Genomic DNA, 13,424 nt, shown 5'->3' with positions numbered 1-13,424 from the left:
TTAAATCAAGTTATAAGCATCTCAGATAATAATACAAATGTTAATTACAAACAGAATAGTTATTTCAATTATTATTTTATAGGCTTTTACAATATTTCATAATATGTATTATTGAAGGCTTTCATGGCCGGAATCACTGGGTTGTTGTAGGTTTTCGGATTGTATGGCCATGTTCTAGAAGCATTTTCTCCTGATGTTTCGCCTGCATCTGTGGCAAGCATGCTCAAAATGAGGATCTCTCGTACCCCTATACCCCAATAAGGATGCTTGCCACAGATGCAGGCAAAATGTCAGGAGAGAATGCTTCTAGAACAACCTGAAAAACCTACAACAACCCAGTTTCATAATATGCTTTATGTATGTATTTGACGTGTAAACAATAACACACTGTAATTTTTAAAAAAAATAAATAATCAAATAGTAAAGTTATACCATTTTTGGATGAGCATCATTGGCAAGTATGTATCTATCAAAGCAGCCCAAGATTATGCTTAGGTTTTTATCTCTAAAGGTGACAATAGCAGATAAGACTAATTGGCAGCACATACCTGCTGCAGGGAATTTGACCACTGAAGTAAATATTGTGGAGATGCGTTACTTAGTAAGAAAGTCAAAGGTGAAAAAGTCTTAGATTTACCTGTGTACATGTTAAAGGAAGCAGATGCATTTTTCTTTCAAAACATTGTGGAGCAACCACAAAAGGCAACAATGTGGGAGGTCATTAATTTGGTTCATCCTAAGAATGTACAGTCAAAAGTTTGTTCAACTGCTTCTGCCCCCTCTGTACCATGTTGCCCACTATTTGTAGCTGTTAATACATGAGAAGGGAATGTGTATACTACACATAATCTTGATATCTTCTTGTGCTGCTAGCCATGTGAAATGAAGTAATTCCCTTAGGATTTTTCCCTAAATTGTTTGGACATAGAAAAAAAGGATTAGTCTCTTAGCCTCTTTTGTTTGTATGTAAATATGTATGTGTGCTCCTCTTTTTGACTAATACACACTCACATTTTATGACATCTGTAGGATGTTAGAAGACTTTATTTGCATGAAAATATTTTATCTTTTAACTTGACCTTTGTGGAGATTCTGATATTGCTTCTGCAGTTTTCATGGGGTTTGCTTCAAATGTTTGTGGCAAAATTTGACCATTTGTAGCCCATTCTTAGTCAGATTTCAGTTCCAATTCATAGTTTTCTTGAACCCATTTTTGAATTGGTTGTTGGTTGTGATTGTAAAAGTTTCTGGCTAGTGCCGTATGACCAGAACATCTTAATTCGTGAGCCAGCTGACTTTTCAATGTGATTTTTTAAAAAAAGCAAAACTCCAGCCTAGTTTAGAACAAATGCACACACATGTAAACACACAGAGCAATTACTCATTTCATTGTACATAAACATTTATGGATTATAAGCTATGTTTTCACACATATGAACTCTTCTCTTCCCTTAGTACATGAATGTATACTTCCATTGCTATACACCAGTGATTCCCAACCTTTTTTTGATCAGGGACCCTGTGAACAGGGACCACTCTCCAACATTAGTATCGAAAGGGTTACGAATCAGTTTTGGTCAACTTTAAATTCGGTTTGGGGTGCTGATTCAGAAAATTGCATTGGATAGACCACACCAACTCTAGTTTCTGATACAGAACATATGCCATCCAGTAGTTGCCATCTGCTCGCCCACAGAAAACCAAATTTAATAAGCCTTGGCACTATAAGAGTGTTTCGCGAGACCAGTCTCTCGCATTGCAATGGTGTAGTAATGGTGAGGATGTGGACCGTATTTTAGTTCTTGCAGACCACTGGTGTTCCACAGACCACAGGTTGGGAACCACTGATATACATGTATGGGCATTCATTTTTACTAAGAGTGAATTTTGAAGGAGTAGTTGTTGCTGTGATTTCAACAGCAGCAACAACAAAAATGACAGCAACATGGTTTTGTGATATCTTAACAACTAAGAAATTTAATACATTAATACTCTTCAAAGTTATATTGCCACAAGACTCTCTTGTTTTTACCCTGAAAACAAACATATTACTGAAGCACCCACACACAGCATGAGAAAGGACTCCTCCACTGAGAAATATAATGCTTCCTTCAATCATTCTATTTGCTTTTAATCAAAACTTTCCAACCCCAAAGGAAATGCTTGGCTAACCTCTGTAGATTAAACCAACAAAAATATACATTAGTCCATAACTGGGAAAATATTCTCTTTAACATCACTCCTCTGTCCGAAATGTGAAAGCTTAAAATCTTTCTAAAAAGAGGTATGTGACTCAGTGACGGAATTACTATAGCATATTGAGTTCCATATAAACAGATACCAACCCACTTGACAAATTCCATGGTTGCCTACTCCTTAGGAAGGGCATTCATGACCAAAGAGTAGTGTGTAAATCTACCACCTGTTCTCCTTGTTATATGAAGCATTGCTAACCTCAACACTTCCTGCCGAAGCATCCTGTGAAAGGAAGGTGAACCCACAGTAGACTTCAGACTGCTAATATTAGGTACAGATATATATTTTAAGCATTTTAACCTTTGTTTGTTCTGGTTTATCAAGAGATTGGGGGTAGAGCTTCTAAAATAAACTCCTGTGGTTCATATTCTGACCTAGATGATCACATGTGTTAGTTCAGGATGTCAAACTCATTTTCATCAAGGGCCACATCAGCCTTATGGTTACTTTCAAAGAGCCATTGATTCCATGGATGGAGAATCTGTGGATACAAACCAACTATAATTTATATATCTAGCACTAGGTGTCCTTTAGTTTTTACCCAATTTGAGTCACCAGTTATTATTAAATGATACATCCCATCACTTTTGATTATCTTCCATAAAGCCCAGGGATATTGGAAATTGCAACCCAATAGCACTTGTGGCTCCGAGGTTGGGTTAAAGGACGTTTTTATATCAGACATCATATTCACAAGCCTTGTATCTAAATTCAAACCCCACTGTTCTGAATAAACAGAACCAACTGCAGCCCTCCAGATGTTACTGTATCTCTAATCATGATATCTAATGATGAGGAATACAGGGATGTAGTCCAACATCTGGAGGATCACATAAAATGGCATGGCCACATAAAATATATATTCCCGATAGCTGACCACCTAGGCTTTCTTTACTAACCTCCAGAGAAGGAAACTCCACTAAACTCTGAGGTAGTGTATTTCACTATTTTTTCCAGAAGAAAGTCTATTCCCCCTAATATTTGATTAGGATATCTTTTTCTGAATGGCTTGCTCCATGTCTTAGTCTCTGGAGCAGCAGAAAACAATCTTGCTTCCGCCTCAATTTGACATTCCCTCAAGTATTTAAATGTGGCTATCATGTTACCTCTTCACTTCTTCTTCTCCAGCCGAAACATATCCTGATAAGCTGCTCCTCATAGGGTTTAGCTTTCAGGCCATTTACTATTTTAGTTGCCCTTCTATTGACACTTTCCACCTTATTAATATTTATTTGTGATATTTGTATACCGCCCTTCTCAATCCCGAAGGGTTATTGTCAATATCCTTTCTGGAGTGTTACAAATCTATATAAATAAAATTTAATGTTTGTTTGTGGGATTAACAGAACCCAAAAACCACTGGATGAATTGACACCAAATTTGGCCACAAGAAACTTATCGGGCCAACGAGTGACCATCACTCATATAAACAAACAAACAAAAACACAGTGGAAAAGACTTTAAAAAACCCCCAAACCAAAAAGACATTACAGCGCATGCATGAAAATGACTCCCTGACCCTGCCCCTCCATTTCTACTTGAGCCAAGTGCGGATGTTACAATTGCTCACCTGGAATACCTTTCAAAGCCTGGCTTTTACCAGCCACCAGGAAACCTTTGGTGGGCGGACTTCCCTAGCCTAGATTGTTTCATGTCTGGAAATCTTCTGTTTTCTGAGGGCCACAGCAATGCGTGGCCAGGTACAGCTAATTAAGAATATATGGTGATGCTTTCTTTGTCCATAAATAACATCTCTTTTGTAATGTTTTGTTTTGTTGTGTTCTGTTTTTACATTTTCAACCTCTTAAAAATTGACTGAAATCCAAGCTTGGGAGAGCTGCTTTTCAAACTACAATTCTCAGCTTCTCAAAAACAAGATAGTTGTACTAGATGAGGGTTGTAAAAGTTACTTTTTTTTTACAAAGAAGAATTCTGAATTTGGAGAGGAATAATTAATATTTTGTCTTATGAAAAAAAAACCCCTATGTATATAAATATAATATCGACATCTGATCTGTCTCAATTGATCTTTAGTCCAGAATTTTGAGCTGTTCTTCTTCAGAGCCATTAACCACACAATCCTTTCTTTCAAAAAAGCATGAGTGGTTCTGTATGTCCTCTAATGAAGGCTCTCAAATTGGATTATCTTGGTCACATTACCAGGCTGAATTCCAAGGCAATTGAACCCAATTCACACCAGATGCCCTGCCAGCAATTCCTCTTTGTCTTTGGTCACATGATGACTCTTGCTACCACAAACATACAAATAAACGCGAGCAGAGGAAATGTTCCCAGATTTTTATTTTCTTTTTCCAAAATAAAATTATTGTGGCCCCTAGTTCTTCAAATAAGCACAGTACAGTTTTAGCAGGCGCTTGTGCAAAGTTATATGACTGATAAAAGAAACATAGATTGAAAATGGTCTTGAAAGTGGAATGGAAATGAGCAAATTGAATGGAATGATAGGAAATCATTTAGGTACATAGCGCGTGAGGCTACTAATTCTGATACATTTAGATGTCACAGAATATTTAGGGATAAACTAAAGAAAACTGCTTTATGTTTTCAGTATATTTACTGTGGTTCTTTTCCTCACAGAAGAATTATCCATATGCACAAATAGGTGGCTATTTCCTTTAATAAACAACAACTTTTTAACCCACCCTCTCTCCCTGAAGGGACTCAGGGTGGCTTACAAAGACAAAAACGAAATAGAGATAAATAAGAGCAAAAACAAAAACAAAAAACAATTAAAACAAGCAATTAAAATTCACAAATAACAATAATTGTTAAAACAGGTAATAAGTTCCATAAATAACATTGAATAAATAGGATCAACATGAGAAATCCTTCAGACGTGTATTTTCCTAAGGGCCCTACCAGATAGGGCCCAAAATGCAGGCCCAATCAGACTTTACCTTTGGCATCCAAACAATGTCTCAGGTAATAGAGGATTAATTTGGGACAAAACAGGGGGAAAAATCCTCCTTCCCCCTCACCCCCACCACCTGGCACGTGCTTTTTATGCGTCAGAAGCATTGCTGGGGCAGCCTCATGGTGACCCAGTAAGAATTTTTAAAATTTTAAGGCTTTGGATTGGGGGGCTGGGGTGGCTCCATTCCAGCTCGATCGTTACTGTCAGGGTAGGTAGAGAGGGTGATCAATGCTTTCTTGGAAGAAGGCAAAGTTGCAACTTGTCTAAAGAAGGCACTTGTGAGACCTATATTTATAAAGCCATCTCCAAACCCCTTTATAAAGGGCATCTATCAGGTAGCATCCAACCTCTCATTTTTAAGCAAGGCTTTGTAGTGTGTGGTGGCATCACAACTCCAGGGATTTCTGCATGAAATGGATTATTTAGATACATTTCAATTTGGTTTCAGGACTGGCTATGGAACAGACAAATTCGGACACCTTGGTGGGTGACCTATTAAAGAACTAGACAGGGAGTGTGCCCCTTTTGGTAATCCTGGATTTCTCAGTAGCTTTCAGTGCTATTAACCATTGTATCCTTCTGGGTAGTCTCGCTGGGTTGGGACAGGGAGGCACTGTCTAAAACTCTGGATGACCTTTCCCAGCAGTTTCATGTATATGTTAAACAACATGGGGGACATAGCTCTGGTCCTTCCTGGAGGGCTGTACCCAGAAGGTGGTGCTGGGGGACTCCTGTTCAAACCATTGGCCATTGCCTTGTTCCTCAGGGTTCCATTTTGTCCTCCATGCTGTTTAATTTATACATGAAACTGCTGGTAGAGGTCATCCAGAGTTTTGGCGTATGGTACCACCTGTATGCAGATGATACCCAGCACTACTATTCCTTTCCAACTAATGCCAAGGAAATTGTCCTGACCTAAAACCAGTGCTTGTCATCAGTAATAGACTGGATAAGGGCAAACAAATTGGAACTTAATCCAGATAAGACAAAGGTACTCGTGCTCAGTTAGAAGGTAAATCAGAGAATAAGAATGGGGTTGCAGTCCCCCTGAAGACATGGGTCCGCAATTTGGGGGTCATCCTGAACCTGAACCTGGAGGCCTAGGTGTCGACGGTGGACAGGAGGGCCTTTGCACAATTGAAACTTGTGCGCCAACTGTGCCCGTCCTTGAGAAGCCAGATCTGGCCATGGTGGTATATGCCTTAGTTACATCCCGTCTGGATTACTGTAATGTGCTGTATGTGGGACTGCCTTTGGAGACTGCTTGGAAACATTAGCTAGTCTAAAGAGTTGCAGCCAGGTTGCTGGTCCAAAGAGTTGCTAACTAGGACTGGCTGCAGGGAGCGAATAACCCTGCTGTTGCAGAAGGTCCACTGGCTGCTAGTGTGTTACTGGGCACAATTCAAAGTGCTGGTTATGACCTTTATAGTCCTATACGGTCCAGGTCCAGGCTATTTGGCTGACTGTATTTCTTTGTAAAATCTGCCCGGGCCCTGGGATCTTCAGGAGAGACCTTTCTCTCTGTCCCACCTCCATCTCAAGCTCAGTTGGTGGGAACGAGAGAGCAGACCTCCTTAGTGGCTGCCCCTCCACTCTGGAACTCCCTGCCCAGGGAAGCCAGAATGGCTCCCTCCCTGCTGTCCTTCTGGCAGCGGTTAAAACCCTTTTTTATTCAAACAGGCATTTAAAGATGAAGGTTTTTAAGATCATTTCAGGCACTGCTGTCGTTTTATATATTTTTATGGATTTAATCTGAATTGTTTTCAATACTAATGATGCTTAATACTGTTTTAAAATTTGTATATTTTAAATTGTATTGTAATGCTTTTAATGTGAGCCGCTTTGAGTCTCCTTGTAGAGAGAAAAAGCAGGATATTATTATTTTACTGACACAAATACACAGTATGACGCAGCAAACGAGAGATATATTCTGGATTTCATATCACAAAATCACAAGTCGAACACTTCCCAAGTGTTCAGGACTGTGTGATATATTTTTGAATGATGCGCGCAGATCCAAGTAAGGTGGTCTTCTGCAGTTGACAGATCATGATTTTATCAATGTTTATTTTTTCCAAATGCCGGCTGAGATCTTTTGGCACGGCACCCAGTGTGCCAATTACCACTGGGACCATCTGTACTGGTTTACACTAGAGCCTTTGCAGTTCAGTTTTGAGGTCCTGATAGCAGCTGAGTTTTTCCTGTTGTTTTTCATCAATGCGACTGTCACCTGGTATGGCAGCATAAAAAATCCAAACTTTTTTTCTTTTCCACAATCATGATGTCTGGTGTATTGTGTTCCAAAACTTTGTCAGTCTGGATTTGAAAGTACCACAGTATTTTTGCATGTTCATTTTCCACTACCTTTGCAGGTTTATGATCTTAACAGTTCTTTACTACTGGCAGGTGGTACTTGTGACATAGGTTCCAATTAATCATTTGGGTCACAGAGTTGTGCCTCTGTTTGTAGTCCGTTTGTGCAATTTTCTTGTAGCAGCTGAGGATATGATAAATGGTTTAATCAGCTTCCTTGCACAGTCTGCATTTTGGGTCATCAGCTGATTTTTCGATCCTGGCCTTAATTATATTTGTTCTGATGGCTTGCTCCTGGGTGACAAGAATCAGGCCTTCTGTCTCCTTCTTCAGTGTTCCATTAGTGAGCCATAACCACTAACCCTAAACCTAACACTATTATTATTAATAGAATATAGTTTTAATTTAACATTAGAAGAAACTTCTTGACCATAAAAGCAGTTCAGTCATGGAACCAGTTGACAACGAATGTATCTTTCTTTGGATGTCTTCACAAAAGAGGCTTTATTTATTTATCGTGTCATCCGCAACCAGAACATTGTATTACATTTCTAACGGAACAAAACAAACAAACAGATTAAAAAAACAAACAAAAAAACAAATTTTGCAAACTTGGCTGGGCAGCTACTTGTTGGTGATAGAGATCTTACTCTGATTAAGGACCTATGGGGCCCCTTCCAACTCATAAGCTTACTGTGTGGTCTGTTAAGCATTCATGAGGTCAAAAATTGGCCCTTAGTCTCTTCAAAATTGTCAATTCTTGGTTTAAACTATGAATGCTTGAAACAAAAGAACGAAAGAAAGCATGGTAATGTTAAGCTATGATTAAACCTAAGATATGAAAAACATCTCCTAGGTTTAATGTTGGACCACAACCAGGTCTCGCAGAGCAACGCACTGAGACTTTTTGATCTGCAGCGACTTTTTGTCTTGTCTGCGTTTAGATGTAATCCTGAATTTCTGAAAAGGGGAAGATGTTGAAAGAAATGTCTTTCCAACACCATGTTGTTGTGAACAATCTGTGAATAATAATGGATACACTTATATAGGTTTGGCTCAGGTGGATATATGTGTGTTACCTTTATTTTTCAACTTTTCCTGGAGAAATGATGATAAAAATTTCCCCATCCCCAGGCATGTTTGGATACTGCTCTATCAAAATATATTTCTTAGTATCTGGAGCAGAAATACCAATACCACCATATGTAAAGGCAATTCTGTATGGCCACAGTTTGTAAAAGAGCTTTCTACAGGTGTGTGCTTATGAATATGTCATATTTCTTTGGTTATCTTTTTATACGGTCTGATAATGTTTTCTTTTTCTTTTCAGGAACGAATAACAGCATTGGAAACAGTAAGTGGATGGTTTTCATGTCTCTATTTTTCTTTCAATTGCATTTTTTCACAAATTTGGTTTGCAGTATTTTCATTTATTAAAAAAGCTAAATAGGTCTGGCCCAGTTAAGGAGATTTTACAAACTATGAATCGGCTTCTAAGAGTTTTGTATTTGCCAGTTGGCCGTAATAAACCAAACAGTGTGTAAAAAGCTGTAGTACATCCGCATGAGGTCACTTAATATGGAGATGTGTTAGTAACGTCAACCATATTTTAAAGGTCAACAGGAAGTATAAATTAGACAACACTTCAGGATATGTCTGTACTTAAAAATAACAGGTGTGTCTAAGTGTCAGTATTAACAGAACATTTGGAAATTGCCATAGGGATGTTGAAAGAACAATTGTATGGATACCAAAAACCCAAACAATATTATGACTTCAACCACCGGTCTGAAGAGCAATGTATGTTTTTCTTTCCAAGACTGTGAAGGTTCTTGAAGATGTGAGTAGTAAAAAATGTGCTGTTAACTTGCTACGCACTTTTATCCAGAAGGCAAGCTTGGTAGTGTTTCACAGGGACACCGATGGTACTATAACTTCTCCACATTGGACAGAATGTTGCAAAGCATCACTTGGAAGAACTCCCTGGATATTACTGAATGAAATCAGTAGTGGTGATGAATAAAAGGGTTTTTTTTAAAGTCTGTACTAGATGGTGGGTCTTGATTTACACTCTATACCACTCCTTCTTAAACTATGTGTCCTAACCCCAAATCTGGCTCTTTAACTCATTGTGGAGTTTTGAAAAAAAAATCTGAACATCACTTAGTGGCTGTTTTAGACATTTACATGAATCTGTTGTGCATTGTTTACAGTGGACTCTGCAGAAGATGCTTTGGCTGTACTTTATAAAAAGGAAAATCCTCCTTTTTAGCAAGGCTTGCAAATGTTTGATTTTTTTATATCTGATTTTATATGCCTATATACCCAGGGTTATGTAAAAATTCCTTAGGGTCCTGAGTGGAAAAGTTTAAGAAGCTCTGCTCTAGACTATTTTATCTCCATTCATTTTAGTTGTTCTACCATGTGAATTCTAGTGCTCTTTTATTTTGGTTCACTGTTCCCAGCTCTTCAAAAAGTCACAGGGTATGATATCTATCTACTTTAAAGCAAAATATTGGAATATATGAGACATTCTGCATTAATGATTGTTTACTGTTTTTAAAGCCAGGGGGTGGTGTGGTGGTGGAATACTTACATTTTTATATCATGAGATGTCTTGAAGATGAGACTCAAGATTAAACATGAAAATAATTTGTTTTGAAAACACCTTATATACATAGCCTGTGCAATAACTTTGTGCTTTAAGTGAAATTTGCATACACTGAACCATCAGAAATCAGAGGGGTCACTATCTTTACTAACCATGTGAACAACTTCGGATTTGGGAGTATTTTGGATTTTTGAATTCTGGATAAGGGATGCCCAACCTAAACCTCTCCACTGGCCTCCAGTTGAAAGAATGTCTTTGAGGGGCTTCATCATGGTAGACATCCCCTCTACACCTGATTAAGTAGAAAAGCTGTGGCATTCATTTTCTTGCTGACAGTGTTAAAACACTACAACCTTATAAAGAGGCAAATTGAGGCTGTCACTCATGAAATATTCTTCCTCTCTTCCCATTTCCCTCCAAACTGAGCATGAAAAAGACCCTGTACCAAGTAAGAGACATAACTTAATTACTTTCTTCTGAAGTGAATTACAGCCCTTGCCTTTCCCAAATTAATTACCAAAGTATTTCATTAAAATAGTCAATTCATAGCTTGTTATTGTAGTCCCAGGGTGCATCTACAGTGTTCAGTGAATGCTGTTTGATACCACTTTAATTGCCACATTTTACCTGGAATTTTCAGAATTGTCATTTGGTAAGACATTAGCACTTTTTAGCAGTGGAGGCTAAAGACCCTGCAAAACTCCCATGATTCCATAGCATTGAACCACAGAAATTAAAGTGGTGTCAAATTGCATTCATTCTACAATTTAGATGCATCCCTTTTCTGACACTAGTCCTCAGCTTATTCATGTGATACTGGTGCAGGTGATTTTTTAGTGCTTTAGAATAAAGGGGATTACTTTCCCCACCTCTTATTACCCAAGAGGTAACAAATCCATATAAAATCCAGAAGTCTCATTTGACTTCTGGGTTTTATATATTTTTGTTACCCCTTGCTATTTGCAGTGACTCAAAGCAGGCAATAATACATTTATTCTAAAGATTTCCCTCCTTAGTAGTGTCTGCATGCTGTAGGTCCCCGTAGCTGTATGGATTCTGACTGGTTGGCTCTGCAGGTTGATACAATTTTTCACATTTCTGTCAACGCGGGAGCAGGGTAAAGCATGGATATTTACAAAGCATGCTGTAAAACCTCTAAGACATTTAATTTAAAAACCTTAAAAGTGATTTAAAGATTAAAACCAGAGAATGTCACATCAGGATTCTGAGCTAAATCCCAGAGAATCCACTGAATATGCTTCTTTACAACTCTGTGGCCATGATCAATGACCAGCAGGCATGAGTAATGCTGTCTGCTCTTTATACAACCCTCTCTTTGTTGGCCTGGTATACTAAAGTCAGGAGTACATATGGAATTTTTGGATTTCTCCAACTCATAAGCAAAGGATCAGAGAAACAAGCTCCAAAACTCTGCATTACTTTGCAAAGTACAGCCTAAAATTTAATTTTTCATTCTGTTGTTAGAAAGGTTGTACGTCTCTCCAATCTCCCTGTTTTCTCTGTAAGTTGCTATTGCCACACATTTCTCTATCTTTTCAGCTTCTTTTTTAAAAAGAAAAATAGCATAACAATAAGCCGTAAGGATTGTTCTGTTCCAATTTGGGACATTTTTGGAGGGGAAGGGAGATTCATTCGTTCCTGTCCCTGTCTTTTCACTTTAGGAACAAGTTTTATGGCTTGTTATTACCCTAATAGGAACCAGGAACTCCACCTTCACATACTGAAAGAAGGGTTTGCAACTAGGTTTCCTACATGTCAGTGGAATGTCATTGGTAGCCGAGTTTAACAAATATGTGTTATCATAGATACCTTAAGCAAAGAGGTTCTTCCTTTCACCTAATTTGTTATAAGGGGTTTCATCTGATGGGCAAAAATGCCCTTTGTATGACACTTTCATTTCATGTGTGGCATGGAGCCCACTGATTCCCATCTTATGACGTAGATCGACTTCCTGCGGGGCTCTGTGCCACAAGTGAAGTGAAAACATGGTAAGCTGCTGCTACTGCAGCAACACAAAGAGCTTCCAGTGTTTCAATGGAAGAAAGCCAGTGGCAGATGCTTCCCCCGTGGGATGGGGGGAGGGGCAAGGTGGGGAGTGAGGCAACAGGTTCCCACCGGATTCTGCACAATTTGTGGCAAATCCCATCCTTAATGTGATGAGGTCCTTAGAGTGCATGAATGTAGATAAGGAAGATGATGTAAGACATGGGTTGGAATCGAATGGCATGTACTCCAAATACAACTTTCCAAAATCATTTAATGTTCTGGGTCTTCTTCACTCTCTCTCTCTCTCTCTCTCTCTCTATATATATATATATATATATGATTATCTCTCCAGAAACCAAGGAGTGTGCTTCTTCTATAGCACAAAGCCCTTCCCATCTTGGTTTTTTAAAAAATCACATTTAAAGAAGAACCAGAAGTGTGATATTAAAATTCCTTCAGTGGGAGATGCTGCAACTGCCTCTGGAAAATGGCCTCTGGACCCTCCAGAGTTTTCTGGTGTGGGATATGCGATAGATAAAGTGGAGGTCTTGGTTGTTTTCTCTGCCTGCAGGCAGCTTAAACATTATGAATTTCTCAAAAAGTGAAGAATAGCTCAACAAGTATCATGAGTACCAAGAAGACCTATGTGGTCATTGTTGTTTTTGGGTTATTTTCTGTAACTGCCTTCAGCTATATGGTTGTCCAGATCAGTGTTTCTCAACCTGGAGGTTGGGAACCCTAGGGGGGGGGTGATGAGGGGGAGTCAGAGGGGCCACCAAAGACCATCAGAAACTATAAATTCCAGCGACTATAACTCCCAAATGTCAAGGTCTATTTCCTCCAAACTCCGCCAGTGTTCACATTTGGGCATATTGAGTATTTGTGCCCAGTTTGGTCCAGAGCCATCATTGTTTGAGTCCACTGTGCTGACTGGGTGTAGGTGAACTACAACTCCAAAACTTATGGTCAATGCTCACCAGATCCTTCCAGTATTTTTTGTTGGTCATGGGCATTCTCTATGCCAAATTTGGTTCAATTCCATCGTTGGTGTAGTTCAGAATACTCTTGGATATAAATCCCAGCAACTACAACCCCCATATGACAAAATCATTCTCCCCCCCCCCCCCCCATCCCCACCAGTATTTAAATTTGGGCATATCGGGTATTTGTGCCAAATATGGTGAATGAAAATACATCCTGCATGTCAGATATTTACATTATGATTCATAATAGTAGCAAAATGACAGTTATGAATTTTATGGTTGGGGGTCACCACAACATCAGGAACTGTATTAATGGGTC

At 38.8% G+C, this 13,424-nt stretch overlaps 1 protein-coding gene across 4 annotated transcripts in view; it reads left to right on the top strand.

The window, feature by feature from the left end:
• Window positions 1-13,424, top strand: part of CEP128 (centrosomal protein 128) — a 250,130-nt gene that overhangs the window by 192,949 nt on the left and 43,757 nt on the right. For all 4 annotated transcript variants that reach the window (XM_067462949.1, XM_067462950.1, XM_060757262.2 and 1 more), the window contains one exon: window positions 8,835-8,858. In XM_067462949.1, the coding sequence (XP_067319050.1) occupies window positions 8,835-8,858 (24 nt within the window). The remainder of the gene's footprint in view (window positions 1-8,834; window positions 8,859-13,424) is intronic.

The sequence above is a fragment of the Anolis sagrei genome, chromosome 1, assembly GCF_037176765.1.
Source record: "Anolis sagrei isolate rAnoSag1 chromosome 1, rAnoSag1.mat, whole genome shotgun sequence".
Lineage (NCBI taxonomy): Eukaryota > Metazoa > Chordata > Lepidosauria > Squamata > Dactyloidae > Anolis > Anolis sagrei.
The sequence above is the reverse complement of the archived record's forward strand: the minus strand, read 5'-3'. Positions and strand labels throughout refer to the sequence as shown.